We start from the raw sequence: 14,153 nt of genomic DNA on the forward strand, positions 1-14,153 counted from the left end.
CCGCTTTAAGCAATATTCAAGCAATATCACGGCGGGGAACACCAGAAATGGGCTTCACACATAGTACCCATGTTCGGAATAGAACCCAGGTCCTCGGTGTGACGAGCGAACACTTTAACCACTAGGCTACCACACCGCCCCTGTATTTCAGTATTGATCGTAGGTTTCATGCAACATACAAGACGTAATATAAACACGACAGTTGTATGCAGTTGTATTAACTGATTTCGAACTACAAACATTATGTCTATTAATCTATTATATGTAAAAACATCAGTTGATATTTCTGCATGAGAACATACTGGCAAATTAGTTTGTTTGTTTTTAGCAAAACGTAAACCCTCTGATAAAGTTAGCATTCATTGGGGAAATCAGCGAAGTTGATTTTATTCTTGTTGGATATTGGTGAAGATGTCTTATACTATCTCTGCCTCTCGTGGAATGTAATCTGGACAAGTAACATCTGTTAACTTCTTCGATGAGCATTTAAGAAAATGGGAAGTACAATGTTGACAAACTTTATGGATAACAACTTCTTTTTTCGCGAGTGGTTTCGCATCCTGCTCGACAACGGTACAAGAATCTGTATCGAAACGTGGCTCTCACGAAATAAAAGAAATTTTTATCCATAAAGTTTGTCTATAATAAAGTAACATCTGGGAAATTAACTACAATCAGTTCAATGTATCTGTAATAGTCTACCACGTGGCGTCAGTGGGATTCAAAGCCGTATCAAGTTATGCTTCATGTAACCGCCGATAAGTTGTAAAACTTAAGGTTAGGTTAACTGAACTGAATTGAACTGAATTGAACTGAACTGAACTGAACTGAACTGAACTGAACTGAACTGAACTGAACTGAACTGAACTGAACTGAACTGAACTTAACTTAATTTAATTTAATTTAATTTAATTTAATTTAATTTTAATTGAAACTGACACTGGTTATGCCACGTGCACATGCTTGCAATTGATAAACATCTTTTTTTCCAGTTTTGATTACAACATATAAGATGAAAGTATATTATTATAAGCAGCTGCTTAATTTAACTGTCATCCTCTATCCCATTAGTTACACAAAGAATTACTGCCACGACCTGGCTGTCACACCTTTCCCCACTTTCATTGTAAGCGTTACTTTAGATGTGTTGGCGTGTCTACTACTAAAAACAACACTGGAATTAACTGGAATTAATCTGACTGGAGTAGCGTTAATTCTCCTAATCCTGGCTTACAGAAGCTTAATTGCCCTTAATTAGTCCGCCTACATCTATAAATGCCAGTCAGTGTTGTTTTACAGCTTTTGTTTACACAGCTTTGATGTATTGCCTATAAAGAGGGTTGCTAATAGAAAATCTGCATTCAGAGTCGTACACACCACACAGATGACAGCCAGTGGGATCTATCGCTCGAACGGTATGACTGACAATTTTAACTTGGTTTAGAATGGGGTTATAGTGTTCTACTTTAGATAATGCATTCACACGCATAAATTATAGATTAAAGGTATAGAAACTGTATGAAATACATTTGGGTAAAATAACACAACGTGTTTTCTTCTGTCGTTTGCTGCTTCGGAGACAAGAGAAAAGATTACCTTTTGCCACGAAAGGTTTGGCCCCCGAAAGAAACTTTTTGTGTGAAGCCACAAAATAGTTGAATCATGTCGATCTGTTTTAAAGGCTAGTTACTCCTTTGTTGCCAGGCAGATACAGGACCCACGAATAAAGTGATTGTTTCTAGCTACTTTGATGCACAATATGTGTTTTTCTTTTAACACATTTTGAAAGACAGTGCCTTGAAGTTTCTCTTAGGCCTCAAAAGTACGACAATGGACAGTGATGGAAACAAACTCTCATACTGGTTTTGATTACCAATTAATCAGAGAATTCGAACTCATGTGATATTTACAATACCAACACAATCGAAAACGAATTACTGTCTTGATGGCTTGAACAGTGTCGTTCAAACCAAACTCAATTATGTATTGCTTCCATTGATTTGTACACGCCGTGTTCGGTTGTTTCCGACCTTTGTCAGAATACATTCAACCAGATCGATACTAGCATCCGTGTAAGACGGGTAGAGTTACAATAGCGATATGGGACTCATACACTCTTGTTTCCCTCGTGACGATCCGGGATAGAACTGATCTTCAACAATCTGTGCCTGTCCCCACCCTGTGAAGAAAAGGGATTGATCTGGTTTTTAACAAACCATGATCGTCCCCGCGCTGTGAAGATCCGAGATAGAGCTGGTCTTCCGTAACCTGCGCTTGTCCCCAGCCTGTGAAGATCCAAGATAGAACAGTCTTCACCAACCTGTGCTTACCCCCTCCCTGTGAAGATCTGGATTAGAACTAGGCTTTAGCAACCAAAGCTTCTATCCACAATTAAGATACGGATTAGAATCTGGTCTTCAACAACCCATTCGCGTTTTCCCATGGCGACGACTTGGGTTAGAGCTGATCTTTTACAACCCATTTTGGTCTCCACCCTGTGAAGATTCGCGCTGGCATTGGTCTTCAGCATCCTATGCTTGCTCCATCATGATCCGGGTTAGAACTGGTCTTCAGCATCCTATGCTTGCTCCATCATGATCCGGGTTAGAACTGGTCTTCAGCATCCTATGCTTGCTCCATCATGATCCGGGTTAGAACTGGTCTTCAGGGACCCATGCTTGTCCTTAAGGCAAGTGATGGAATCGGGTAGTCTTGGTTGCTGACGTGCTTGATCAATATCATCGTATCCTAGAAAGATGCTCCTGCTGTCAGTCACCGGATTGACGGATCCAAGCTTGTTTATTTCCAGAAAGCCGCAAAACACACAAAAAAGCAAGCCAGTCAGCAAGATCAGTAAGACGGATAAGGGGGATGGTCGTTTTAGAACCGTGGTATGGTTATATTGGACGTTTTCGCTATTTCCATAATTATGTTTGGTCTGTCAAAGCCAAGACAACCACGCTACTCACCAAAACTTGAATACTATTTTCAGTCTTATATCATTGTCTCTTTTTTGCAGACAAGGACGAATATGACCCTTCAAAAAAAGGTCCCATCAAAAACAGGTAGGTTGCACTCCATTTGGGAGTTTTAAGTAGTAAAAACGTTATCTCGTCACTGCGAAGACCGGGTTCGATTCCCAGTTCACTTGGTAAGGCCAAGTGTCTGCCATCAACAGTATTTGTACCACGTCCACCATGTGCCAGAGCGTCTCGTTATACGGTTATATCTCTGTGGCCAATAATAGTGTATTTGTTGTCAGTTATATCACTGTTTATATCTGCCATGGATGAAGCGGTGAAAGAATACCCCCAAGCTATAATGAGCTATTTTGGTAATTTTTAATTTTTAGTAATGAAACGAAACATTACGACAAGAAATGAGTGAGTGAGTTTAATTTTACGTCGCTTTTAGCAATATTCCAACAATATCACGGCGGGGGACACAAGAAATGGGTTTCACACATTGTACCCACGTTCGGAATCGAACCCTGGTCTTTGGCGTGACGAACGAACGCTTTAACCACTAAGCTACCCCCTACCCCCATAATGCGTCATATAGAACGTCAGTACAAATGAAAGCCTAGAAACAAATTCTGTTTGGAAACATAGCTCTGAAAATTATATAAATGGATCACTGGAAATCAGTGATGACACCAGGTGTTCGCTGAAAGAGTAAACATGTCCTTACCCACTTCATGCTACGAATATCACCATTTTCTACACAAATAATGTCTTTCGCCACTTATGTCCTTCCAAAATTAATTTTGTAAACGTATTTGGACGCGTGATAGATATTGTCTTTTCTATATTTAAAGGGCCATAGACAATATATGTCTGCTGTTTTCCTTATGTACCATAAATCATCACTGTAGGAATTATGTTTTAGTAAGGTGAGCCACAGAACCTTTTTTGAGTATGTTGTACCGAAACTATAACGTATGTATGATGTCCCCAGATCGTGTACAGACATCATCTGCTGCCTTGTCTTCTTTATCTTCGTCATCGGACTGGTCGTCGTTGCCTATTTCGGTAAGCATACGTCAAACAACAACACAAGACACGTTTAAGGACCCTTCATGATTTATGGCTAGGGGGTGATGATGATTTGTATTGAGAAGCATGACCTCCCTAAAATTTAAGTACAACGTAAGTATTTGTGTAGAGGCCTCATAGCCAAAATACTTGCATATACATTAGATTGATTTGTGCACGAAAGTAAAGACTTTATGAATTATAATTGAATATTTTAGAAACAATGTAATTTCAGATAACTATGATGTGCTACGACACTAATTGATAAAATAACATAAGTACCAATACATCATTCGGGTAATTACCCGGGATCGAATATTTTTCGACTACACTGGACTCTCAGAAGCCATTTTGAGGGGTATGAACATTGCTCAGATATTTAAACTATTATGTAATAATATGTTAATATTAACCAATATTTACCTGGATATTCACGGACTTAATCCCTTACAAACACTTACATCTTGAAAATTGACGCTTTCATTTGCTGTCGAAAAAACGTTCCTGTTGTGACAGCCTCTCAAGAAATGCTAACTTGTGAATAAGCAGTGATATTGGTGTTTTTTACATTTTACAGCATATGCACTTGGCAACCCCAATGCATTACTCTACCCGCAAAACTCAAACGGCGAAACGTGTGGATTTGGGAACCAGAAGTAAGTTTTTGAAAATAGACAGAAACTGTTTCATTGTCGTTAATGATTGCCGCCATTTTAATCGAAAGATCCCCGACATTATTTACAACAGTTACGACAAGGTCCTTCAGTTTCGCACGATGATAACAGTTACCTGATGGTGATTAACTTGGATAGGATCAGTTGGCATTGCAGGGTTCTTATCTAACCCAATACACATAATTATACGTACTTTTGTGTTGATAATTCAACCAGTCATTAGCTTCCTGAGCCAAATCTGACGTTCACGCGTGACCATCCATTACGAATAATCGGTATTGTCATTGTAATGTACAACCCTGGTACACATATGAATGCACAATGTCATTTAGAAAGTGGTCAAATATGTTATATTTGGGATTACACTTTCTCAGTAAAGTACAGATTCTAGAACTTTTGCTACGTTGAGCCCCATACGGGATTCGAACCCACACTGTCAGTCAGGCACCTCAAAGCCAGCAGACAAAGTCAGCCATCTAACCCACTCAGCCATCCCAAATTCTTGGCATACATATGTCTAAAGATGCACATACCACCCTGATAATATTCCTCTTACCAACAGGGGGAAGCCATACCTTTTCTTCTTCGACCTGGTGCAATGTGCGCGAGTTGGCCCGGGGGTGGTCGTCAATGGATGCCCGACGCCACAAGTGAGTAAACTCAATGGAACAATTACGAACTCTTTCGAAAACCCTACCAATCTTTCTCTGCTCAAAGCCCACAAGGGAATTGATAGAAAGTGTAATCTTATGAATACTGTGCGAAACTCTAAGTAGATTCCTGAGTTCTGATTATTTAAAAAACGGTCCTTGTGTACACATAGAATATGCGATCTATTACCTTTCATGGTTACTCATATTCATAACTCAAGTGTAATTAAGTTCGTTATCAGGAGCTGTGCTGTGTGTAGATATGGCAGATCCTGCGTCTGGTTGTATGGTTTATCCTTATTTGTTTACAGGTCTGTGTATCGAAGTGTCCAGACACCAACTACGTATTTTTTCAGTCAGTATTAGGAGACAAAAATGATATGATATGTAAAGATGGCGTTGACAGATCAAAGGTAAGGCGATTGAAAATGCCTTTAAGATGCAATCAATGCCTGTTTGAACACTATTCTAGTTATGTCAGTGTCAAGTTTATTTGGGATGAAAGCCGAGGTGATGGTGAAGAAACCCACCAGTACAGACAGTGTGCTGACACAATTAATCTAGAAACAGAAAATGTATATGATCAACAGATAGACTAGAGATAATTCTACACTTGAGGGTGTACATGTGTTTCAAGAATTTTACAAGTAACTTATAATGTTATGTTAAAAAGAAATTCTTTCTTCGGTTTCTTCCTCTAACCACTAGGCTACCCCACTGCTATCTTGAATTGAAATAGATCCTGTTCTAGCTGTGTTGCCATGCCTGTTCTGATTCAACATTTTAGCAAATCATTTCATCGTAAATTTGATTTGACGAACAGATAGTTCGCATTTATTTATGTTTTCACGTTGAGTAAAGTCCCCTCATTGGCATTTATGTAAATATTACAATGTATGCATGTAAAAGGAACCTATAAAAATATACATAATGTTTTCCATTCCAGGATATACAAAAGCTTATCATCGACCAAGACTGTGCTCCATATTACCTAAAAAGTAAAGCGGGTAAGAACTTATCTGTAGAAAATATACAATTTTCATTCTTGCATTTACAAGTATATATATTTAACCCAGGATAATGTCAGAGTTTGAGTGAGTGAGTTTAGTTTTAGTTTTACACCGAACTCACTCAGCATTATTCCAGCTATATCTCGGCGATCTTTAAATAATCGGGTCTGGACAACACAGTGACCAACAGCATAAGCATCGATCGACGCTACTGGGATACGATGACATGTGTCAGCCAAGTCAAGCCTGACCACCCGATCCCGTTAGTCGCCTCTTACGACAAGCATGGGTTGTTGAAGATCAATTCTAACCCGGATCTTCACGGGTACTTCCATGTCAGGAGCATGGTAGAGTAAAGTAAGTATGCTCATGTCAAGTTTGGGGGCATGGTGGGCCAGCTGTCTAAGGCGCCAGGCTAGTGATCCAGCGAGCTTGAGGTGCCGGGATCGAGCCCACCGGTGACCGTGTAAAAAACCTTAGAGTCAGCTTTGTGTGCAGACTCTTTCAGTGTTGTCACAACCCCTAGTGTGCAGTACACGACCCTGTGCACTTAAAATAACCCACGAATCTGTTGGTAAATGACCAGATGATGACCACATGAATACGTTTCCAACACTTAGTTGCGGGTACAGCAACGTGCAGTAAACTTGGACAAACTACTGTGACTATATGTCCCAATCCATCCAGCTGTGAATGGGTACCTCGTTAGGATGAGAAAGCCAACATAACTTGGTGCGCCTAGTGGCTGCAAGAGTTGTATACTCCTAAGGGAGATTGAGATTGCCGTTGAGATTGCCATCCAATGATCGAGGGGGGAAAACGAGCGCCTTGACATGTACTACTTGCGTGGTCATGTGAGCTATATAAATATCTAATTATGATGATGATGATGAGTAAACCTTGCTGTTTGTGCTGTGTTGTTTCAGTTGTACTACGGTGCTTGCCTATCACAAAGTTGCTGGAGCTTGGTGAAACCCTCATAGAAGACGGTAAAGGAAGAAACGTCACCCTGACTGGTATGGACGGCGTAATTAATGGAACGACTCTTGAAAAAGCGAAACAGTAAGGATTGAACAAATACTCAGTGCTTTTATAACGTAGACAAAAGTAACAAATGTTATATGTGGGATTAGACTCGTAAGTTCGTGAACTATAGATTCCAGTTTGTTTTTTGGTTGAGACCCATCTGGAACAATGGTATACGACATGTAATTAATGTTCCTCTAGTTACCGAGTTAGAATTGATCGTCGCTCCATGTAGGCCATACGTGTTAAATGGTTGTTCAATCCTCCTTTCCAGGGTATTTGACCTGTTCTTTCAAGCCAAGCAGTACGGAGAGAAGGCTATAACTGACGTTCAGACAACGTGGTGGATGATCCTCATGTGAGAACCTATACTTGTTATAATCCTTATCACACTATATCTTTATTGCAAGTCTCCAACTATGTCTCAGCGGCCTGTAGATAAGCGAACCAGTGGTTGATATTATGAACGATGTCCGGAACATTCACAATCCAAACTTCCTACCCGATTCAGTTCTGCCGTCTCCCACAAGTGATAAAGTTATCTCTTTATAAAATATTGTTGGATGTGGTGACAAAGAGTTTTGTGGAAGCCCCCCCCCCCCCCCATCCATACTGCTCATAGGCGGATTCAGAGGGGGGTGGAGGGGTGCGCACCCCACCCTTTGTCCTGAAAAATTGAAACTCGGGTGAAAATGAAGTGAGCACACCCCTCCCTCTTTTCTCAACAGTGTGCACACCACCCCAACCACACACCCACCACACCCTTTTCTCAAAAGCTGTATCCGGCCCTGCAGCTACTGTTTTACAAATTTACAAATTGATTCCATAATGGAAGGTGACAAACCCACATTTTAGAACCATGCTTGCCAATATTTATTTTGTGCCTGAAACTATTTGGAATATGTAACCTGAGCCCGTTTCACAAAGTGAAAGCATTACGAATACCAAAAGGCCTAAATTTTCACCCAGACGTACGGCCGTCTTAAAGCTAAGATCGCTTTGAGAAACGGTCCTTAAGACTATTGTAAGTTCATTACGTTAAAACATTGAATCACGACAACGGTACGATCACTTTATGCCCCGGATCAGTTTGTTTGTCTCCCGACAGTAATGACTGGGTCGCATGATATCGACCACTGAACAAACTAACACGTCTCTTTGTAAAATTGCCGAATGAGAAATAACCGTTCACTCACTCAGTAACTGTACACGCATAATCGTTCTAATGTCATAATAATTCTGTAGAAATGTATTATTGTTTATATACAAACAATTCTAAAACGGGACACCCACCTTGCTTGTCTCCACAGTGCCCTCTGTATAGCGTGCTTCATCTCCCTGATATGGATCGTATTGATGCGATGGATTGCGGGGGTCATGGTGTGGGTCACTGTTGTCGCCTTTGTCCTTCTTTTTGCCGGAGGTACTGTATGTGTTCTTGTTGATGATGATGATGATGATGATGATGCTGATAAAAATAATATTTGCGACAAACCCTTGTCCATAATCAAAAGAAATGCAAACAATATTAATTCACAATGAACGAGAAAATGTGTGCTTCATTGGTTTGCAGTCTTCCTACATATTCCGACCCGTGAAGGTCCGGGTTAGAATAAATCTTCAGTAACCCATGCTTGTCGTAAGAGGCGACTAACGGGATCGGGTGGTCAGACTCGCTGGCTTGGTTGACACATGTCATCAGTGCCCAGTTGTGCAGATCGATGCTCATGCTGTTGATCACTGGATTGTCTGGTCCAGACTCGATTATTTACAGACCGCCGCCGTATAGCTGGAATATTGCTGAGTGCGGCGTAAAACTAAACTCACTCACTCACTCCTACATATTCCAGACTTGACTTTCCATGTGGTTGTGACGGATGGCATCGGTGGAGCAGGATACGCTCACCTTTGATAGTGATTCGTTGAAATATTCAGATGATACACAGGAATCGTACAATGCACTCTGTATACGCAGACTTTTAATATGATTGTGGCCAATTATATACATCTTCATTGTAAAACGATCACTGGAGATAAAACAACGTGTAATAGACCATGGCTACGATTGGAGATGAACATGTATTTTGCAAGACAATATTGATACTCTGTTTATTGCGGACTTTCAAGGCTACAATTACATAATCAAACGAAATGCACGCGATTTAACTTCACACTGAACAAGAAACTGTGCTCTGTACTAAGTTTGAGTAAACAACAAACTAACAAATCGCTTTACAAATTAAATTAATTTAAAGTATTTAGTTTAAGGTCTTATATGTAAGACCGCCTTGAAAGTATATTTCGTAATTAAGATAAAATCCGCGATAAACAGAATATCAATATCAGTAAAAAGCATGCGTTTGCTGACAAAGAATGCTAGCCCGGATCTTCTTGGGGACAGTTATTTTAGGAGGGATTATTAAATTTTATTGGTGGAATAATGCCGCGTGCAGCATAAACATAAACACACGTTGTATCAGCAAACTGGTCGTGAGGTCACACAGGACTAAGGTACAATATTTTTACGCATATTATTGAAACACAGATATTACATTCCTCACTGTATTCTATGTTTTGCAGGTGCTGTGTTCGGCATCTACATGTATTTCGAGACCAGGGGCAGTACAGAAAAATTCACTCTCAATATAGCTATCATGCAGTTGGATTTTGAGAAAGACAAGTTCTATCTTGGATTGGGTAAGAGTCTCTCCATATCATTGTATTTATCACACGACCATAATCTGTCTTACCCCTCGACCCATTCGGGACCAACTCGTGCATTCGTGACCAACTCGAGTTATTCCGGGACAAGCCGAATAATCTTCTTGGAGGTTACGGAAAGGGGCGAGTGGTGACGAATGCCGCCAGCCTAATCTGTAACACCAATGCCCCAAAGAGACTTTCCTCTGTTCTGAATCTCCCAAACCACTTGGACTCCTTTTCAATATTAATAAAGTCACTTGTTTGTCTCAACACAAAAACATTTCAGACACTGAGCGTCAGTTTACTTACGACTTCTAATTTGAAATATATCTCTACGGTCGTTGACTTATGCTACTGTATATTGCAATTCTCGTTTTCGATTCAGCACTGTTTCAGCCTTGTTTAACTCTAAAAATATTTTTAAGTAGAAATGTTTATTCGTGAGGCTGTTATACCCCACGAACCGAACCGATTTGGGGGACCAAGGTCCCTCTTTTAACTATTTCCTCTTAGACTAGTTCTCTGCTTCATCGGCGTCAGTGACTCAGACACGCGGTGTTCATGTATCAATGTTTCAACCGATATCATTAATTGAGACCGACGTCAGATGCATGACTTCGAAGACACAATATTTCGGTATACATAAAAATACAAAAATGGGTGATGTTTTATTTGATTCGGGTCGCATATTTCACATGATCCGATTGGTATATCGCAGACCCAATTTCAGTAAAAACTAGGGCGAGTAGTTTGAGATCGCAAGAATCACAGGAATGGATCAAGGGTTTAGTGTAGGCTAACCGAAGTGCGAGACTTGGACCTGGGTGTTTTCACATTCAATGAGACTATTCCAAGGTTAAGAGATGTATATAGTTTATAAATGTATATAGCATGTGGCAATTTGCTACCGACAAACGACATATTACTGACAACATAACGGTCCCAGTGTTTGTAACGTTAAAACACATAGTTCCACATTATTATGATGGCCGAAAACGATCATTGCTCTCATGATGTATAGATTACTCGTCTTGGTACATGTATATCGCTTACTCGTCTTGGTACATGTATATCGCTTACTCGTCTTGGTACATGTATATCGCTTACTCGTCTTGGTACATGTATATCGCTTACTCGTCTTGGTACATGTATATCGCTTACTCGTCTTGGTACATGTATATCGCTTACTCGTCTTGGTACATGTATATGGCCTTCTCGTCTTGGTACATGTATATCGCTTACTCGTCTTGGTACATGTATATCGCTTACTCGTCTTGGTACATGTATATGGCCTTCTCGTCTTGGTACATGTATATCGCTTACTCGTCTTGGTACATGTATATCGCTTACTCGTCTTGGTACATGTATATCGCTTACTCGTCTTGGTACATGTATATCGCTTACTCGTCTTGGTACATGTATATGGCCTTACTCGTCTTGGTACATGTATATCGCCACTCGTCTTGGTACATGTATATCGCTTACTCGTCTTGGTACATGTATATCGCTTACTCGTCTTGGTACATGTATATCGCTTACTCGTCTTGGTACATGTATATGGCCTTCTCGTCTTGGTACATGTATATCGCCTACTCGTCTTGGTACATGTATATAAACACTCGTCTTGGTACATGTATATAAACTTACTCGTCTTGGTACATGTATATCGCTTACTCGTCTTGGTACATGTATATAAACACTCGTCTTGGTACATGTATATCGCTTTACTCGTCTTGGTACATGTATATAAACACTCGTCTTGGTACATGTATATCGCTTACTCGTCTTGGTACATGTATATGGCTTACTCGTCTTGGTACATGTATATAAACTTACTTTCGTCTTGGTACATGTATATAAACACTCGTCTTGGTACATGTATATACTACTCGTCTTGGTACATGTATATCGCTTACTCGTCTTGGTACATGTATATAAACTTAAGTCTTGGTACATGTATATAAACTACTTTCGTCTTGGTACATGTATATAAACACTCGTCTTGGTACATGTATATGGCCTTCTCGTCTTGGTACATGTATATAAACGCTTACTCGTCTTGGTACATGTATATCGCTTACTCGTCTTGGTACATGTATATCGGCTTACTCGTCTTGGTACATGTATATAAACTTTTCGTCTTGGTACATGTATATAAACTTACTTCGTCTTGGTACATGTATATGGCCTTCTCGTCTTGGTACATGTATATATAAACACTCGTCTTGGTACATGTATATAAACGGCTTGCTTGCGTCTTGGTACATGTATATGGCCTTCTCGTCTTGGTACATGTATATCGCTTACTCGTCTTGGTACATGTATATAAACACTCGTCTTGGTACATGTATATAAACTTTTCGTCTTGGTACATGTATATAAACACTGGTCTTGGTACATGTATATGGCCTTCTCGTCTTGGTACATGTATATCGGCTTACCTGTCTTGGTACATGTATATAAACTTACTCGTCTTGGTACATGTATATCGCCTTTCGTCTTGGTACATGTATATCGCTTACTTTCGTCTTGGTACATGTATATCGGCCTTTCGTCTTGGTACATGTATATAAACACTCGTCTTGGTACATGTATATCGGCTTACTCGTCTTGGTACATGTATATCGCTTACTCGTCTTGGTATATGTATATCGGGCACTACTTTCGTCTTGGTACATGTATATAAACTTACTCGTCTTGGTACATGTATATAAACTTACTAGATCTTGGTACATGTATATAAACACTTTTCTCGTCTTGGTACATGTATATCGCCTTACTAGTCTTGGTACATGTATATCGCACTTCAATCTTGGTACATGTATATCGCTTACTCGTCTTGGTACATGTATATAAACCTTACTCGTCTTGGTACATGTATATAAACTTTACTCGTCTTGGTACATGTATGTCGCTTACTTCGTCTTGGTACATGTATATAAATGTCTTGGTACATGTATATCGGCTTACTTCGTCTTGGTACATGTATATAAACACTTCGTCTTGGTACATGTATATATCCTTCTCGTCTTGGTACATGTATATCGCTTTTCGTCTTGGTACATGTATATCGCTTACTTTCGTCTTGGTACATGTATATAAACTTACTCGTCTTGGTACATGTATATAAACTTACTCGTCTTGGTACATGTATATCGGCTTTTCGTCTTGGTACATGTATATAAATCACTCTCGTCTTGGTACATGTATATCGCCTTCATGTCGTCTTGGTACATGTATATAAACTCGTCTTGGTACATGTATATAAACGCTCTTGGTACATGTATATAAGCGGCTACTGCGTCTTGGTACATGTATATCGGCTTACTCGTCTTGGTACATGTATATCGGCTTACTCGTCTTGGTACATGTATATGGCCTTCTCGTCTTGGTACATGTATATAAACTTACTTCGTCTTGGTACATGTATATAAACTTACTCGTCTTGGTACATGTATATCGGCTTACTAAGCTTACTTCGTCTTGGTACATGTATATCGCTTACTCGTCTTGGTATGTATATAAACACTCGTCTTGGTACATGTATATCGGCTTACTCGTCTTGGTACATGTATATCGGCTTACTCGTCTTGGTACATGTATATCGGCTTACTCGTCTTGGTACATATATATATCTCGCTTACTTGGTCTTGGTACATGTATATCGCTTACTCGTCTTGGTACATGTATATCGGCTTACTCGTCTTGGTACATGTATATCGCCACTCGTCTTGGTACATGTATATCGCTTACTCGTCTTGGTACATGTATATGGCCTTCTCGTCTTGGTACATGTATATCGCTTACTCGTCTTGGTACATGTATATCGCTTACTCGTCTTGGTACATGTATATGGCCTTCTCGTCTTGGTACATGTATATGACCTTTCTCGTCTTGGTACATGTATATGGCCTTCTCGTCTTGGTACATGTATATGGCCTTCTCGTCTTGGTACATGTATATCGCTTACTCGTCTTGGTACATGTATATCGCTTACTCGTCTTGGTACATGTATATCGCTTACTCGTCTTGGTACATGTATATCGCTTACTCGTC

The 14,153-nt window shown here is 39.9% G+C and overlaps 1 protein-coding gene across 1 annotated transcript in view; it reads left to right on the forward strand.

The window, feature by feature from the left end:
- The window catches only part of LOC124270265 (choline transporter-like protein 2), a 48,929-nt gene that overhangs the window by 20,552 nt on the left and 14,224 nt on the right, over positions 1-14,153 (forward strand). Inside the window, exons 3-12 of the mRNA XM_046705301.1 lie at positions 3,020-3,065; positions 3,958-4,031; positions 4,612-4,690; positions 5,271-5,358; positions 5,670-5,771; positions 6,305-6,365; positions 7,295-7,430; positions 7,669-7,752; positions 8,705-8,817; positions 9,975-10,091. Of these exons, the coding sequence (XP_046561257.1) occupies positions 3,020-3,065; positions 3,958-4,031; positions 4,612-4,690; positions 5,271-5,358; positions 5,670-5,771; positions 6,305-6,365; positions 7,295-7,430; positions 7,669-7,752; positions 8,705-8,817; positions 9,975-10,091 (900 nt within the window). The remainder of the gene's footprint in view (positions 1-3,019; positions 3,066-3,957; positions 4,032-4,611; positions 4,691-5,270; positions 5,359-5,669; positions 5,772-6,304; positions 6,366-7,294; positions 7,431-7,668; positions 7,753-8,704; positions 8,818-9,974; positions 10,092-14,153) is intronic.

This window comes from Haliotis rubra, unplaced genomic scaffold (genome assembly GCF_003918875.1).
Source record: "Haliotis rubra isolate DU_JTF1 unplaced genomic scaffold, ASM391887v1 Scf150, whole genome shotgun sequence".
NCBI classification, from domain to species: Eukaryota; Metazoa; Mollusca; class Gastropoda; order Lepetellida; family Haliotidae; genus Haliotis; species Haliotis rubra.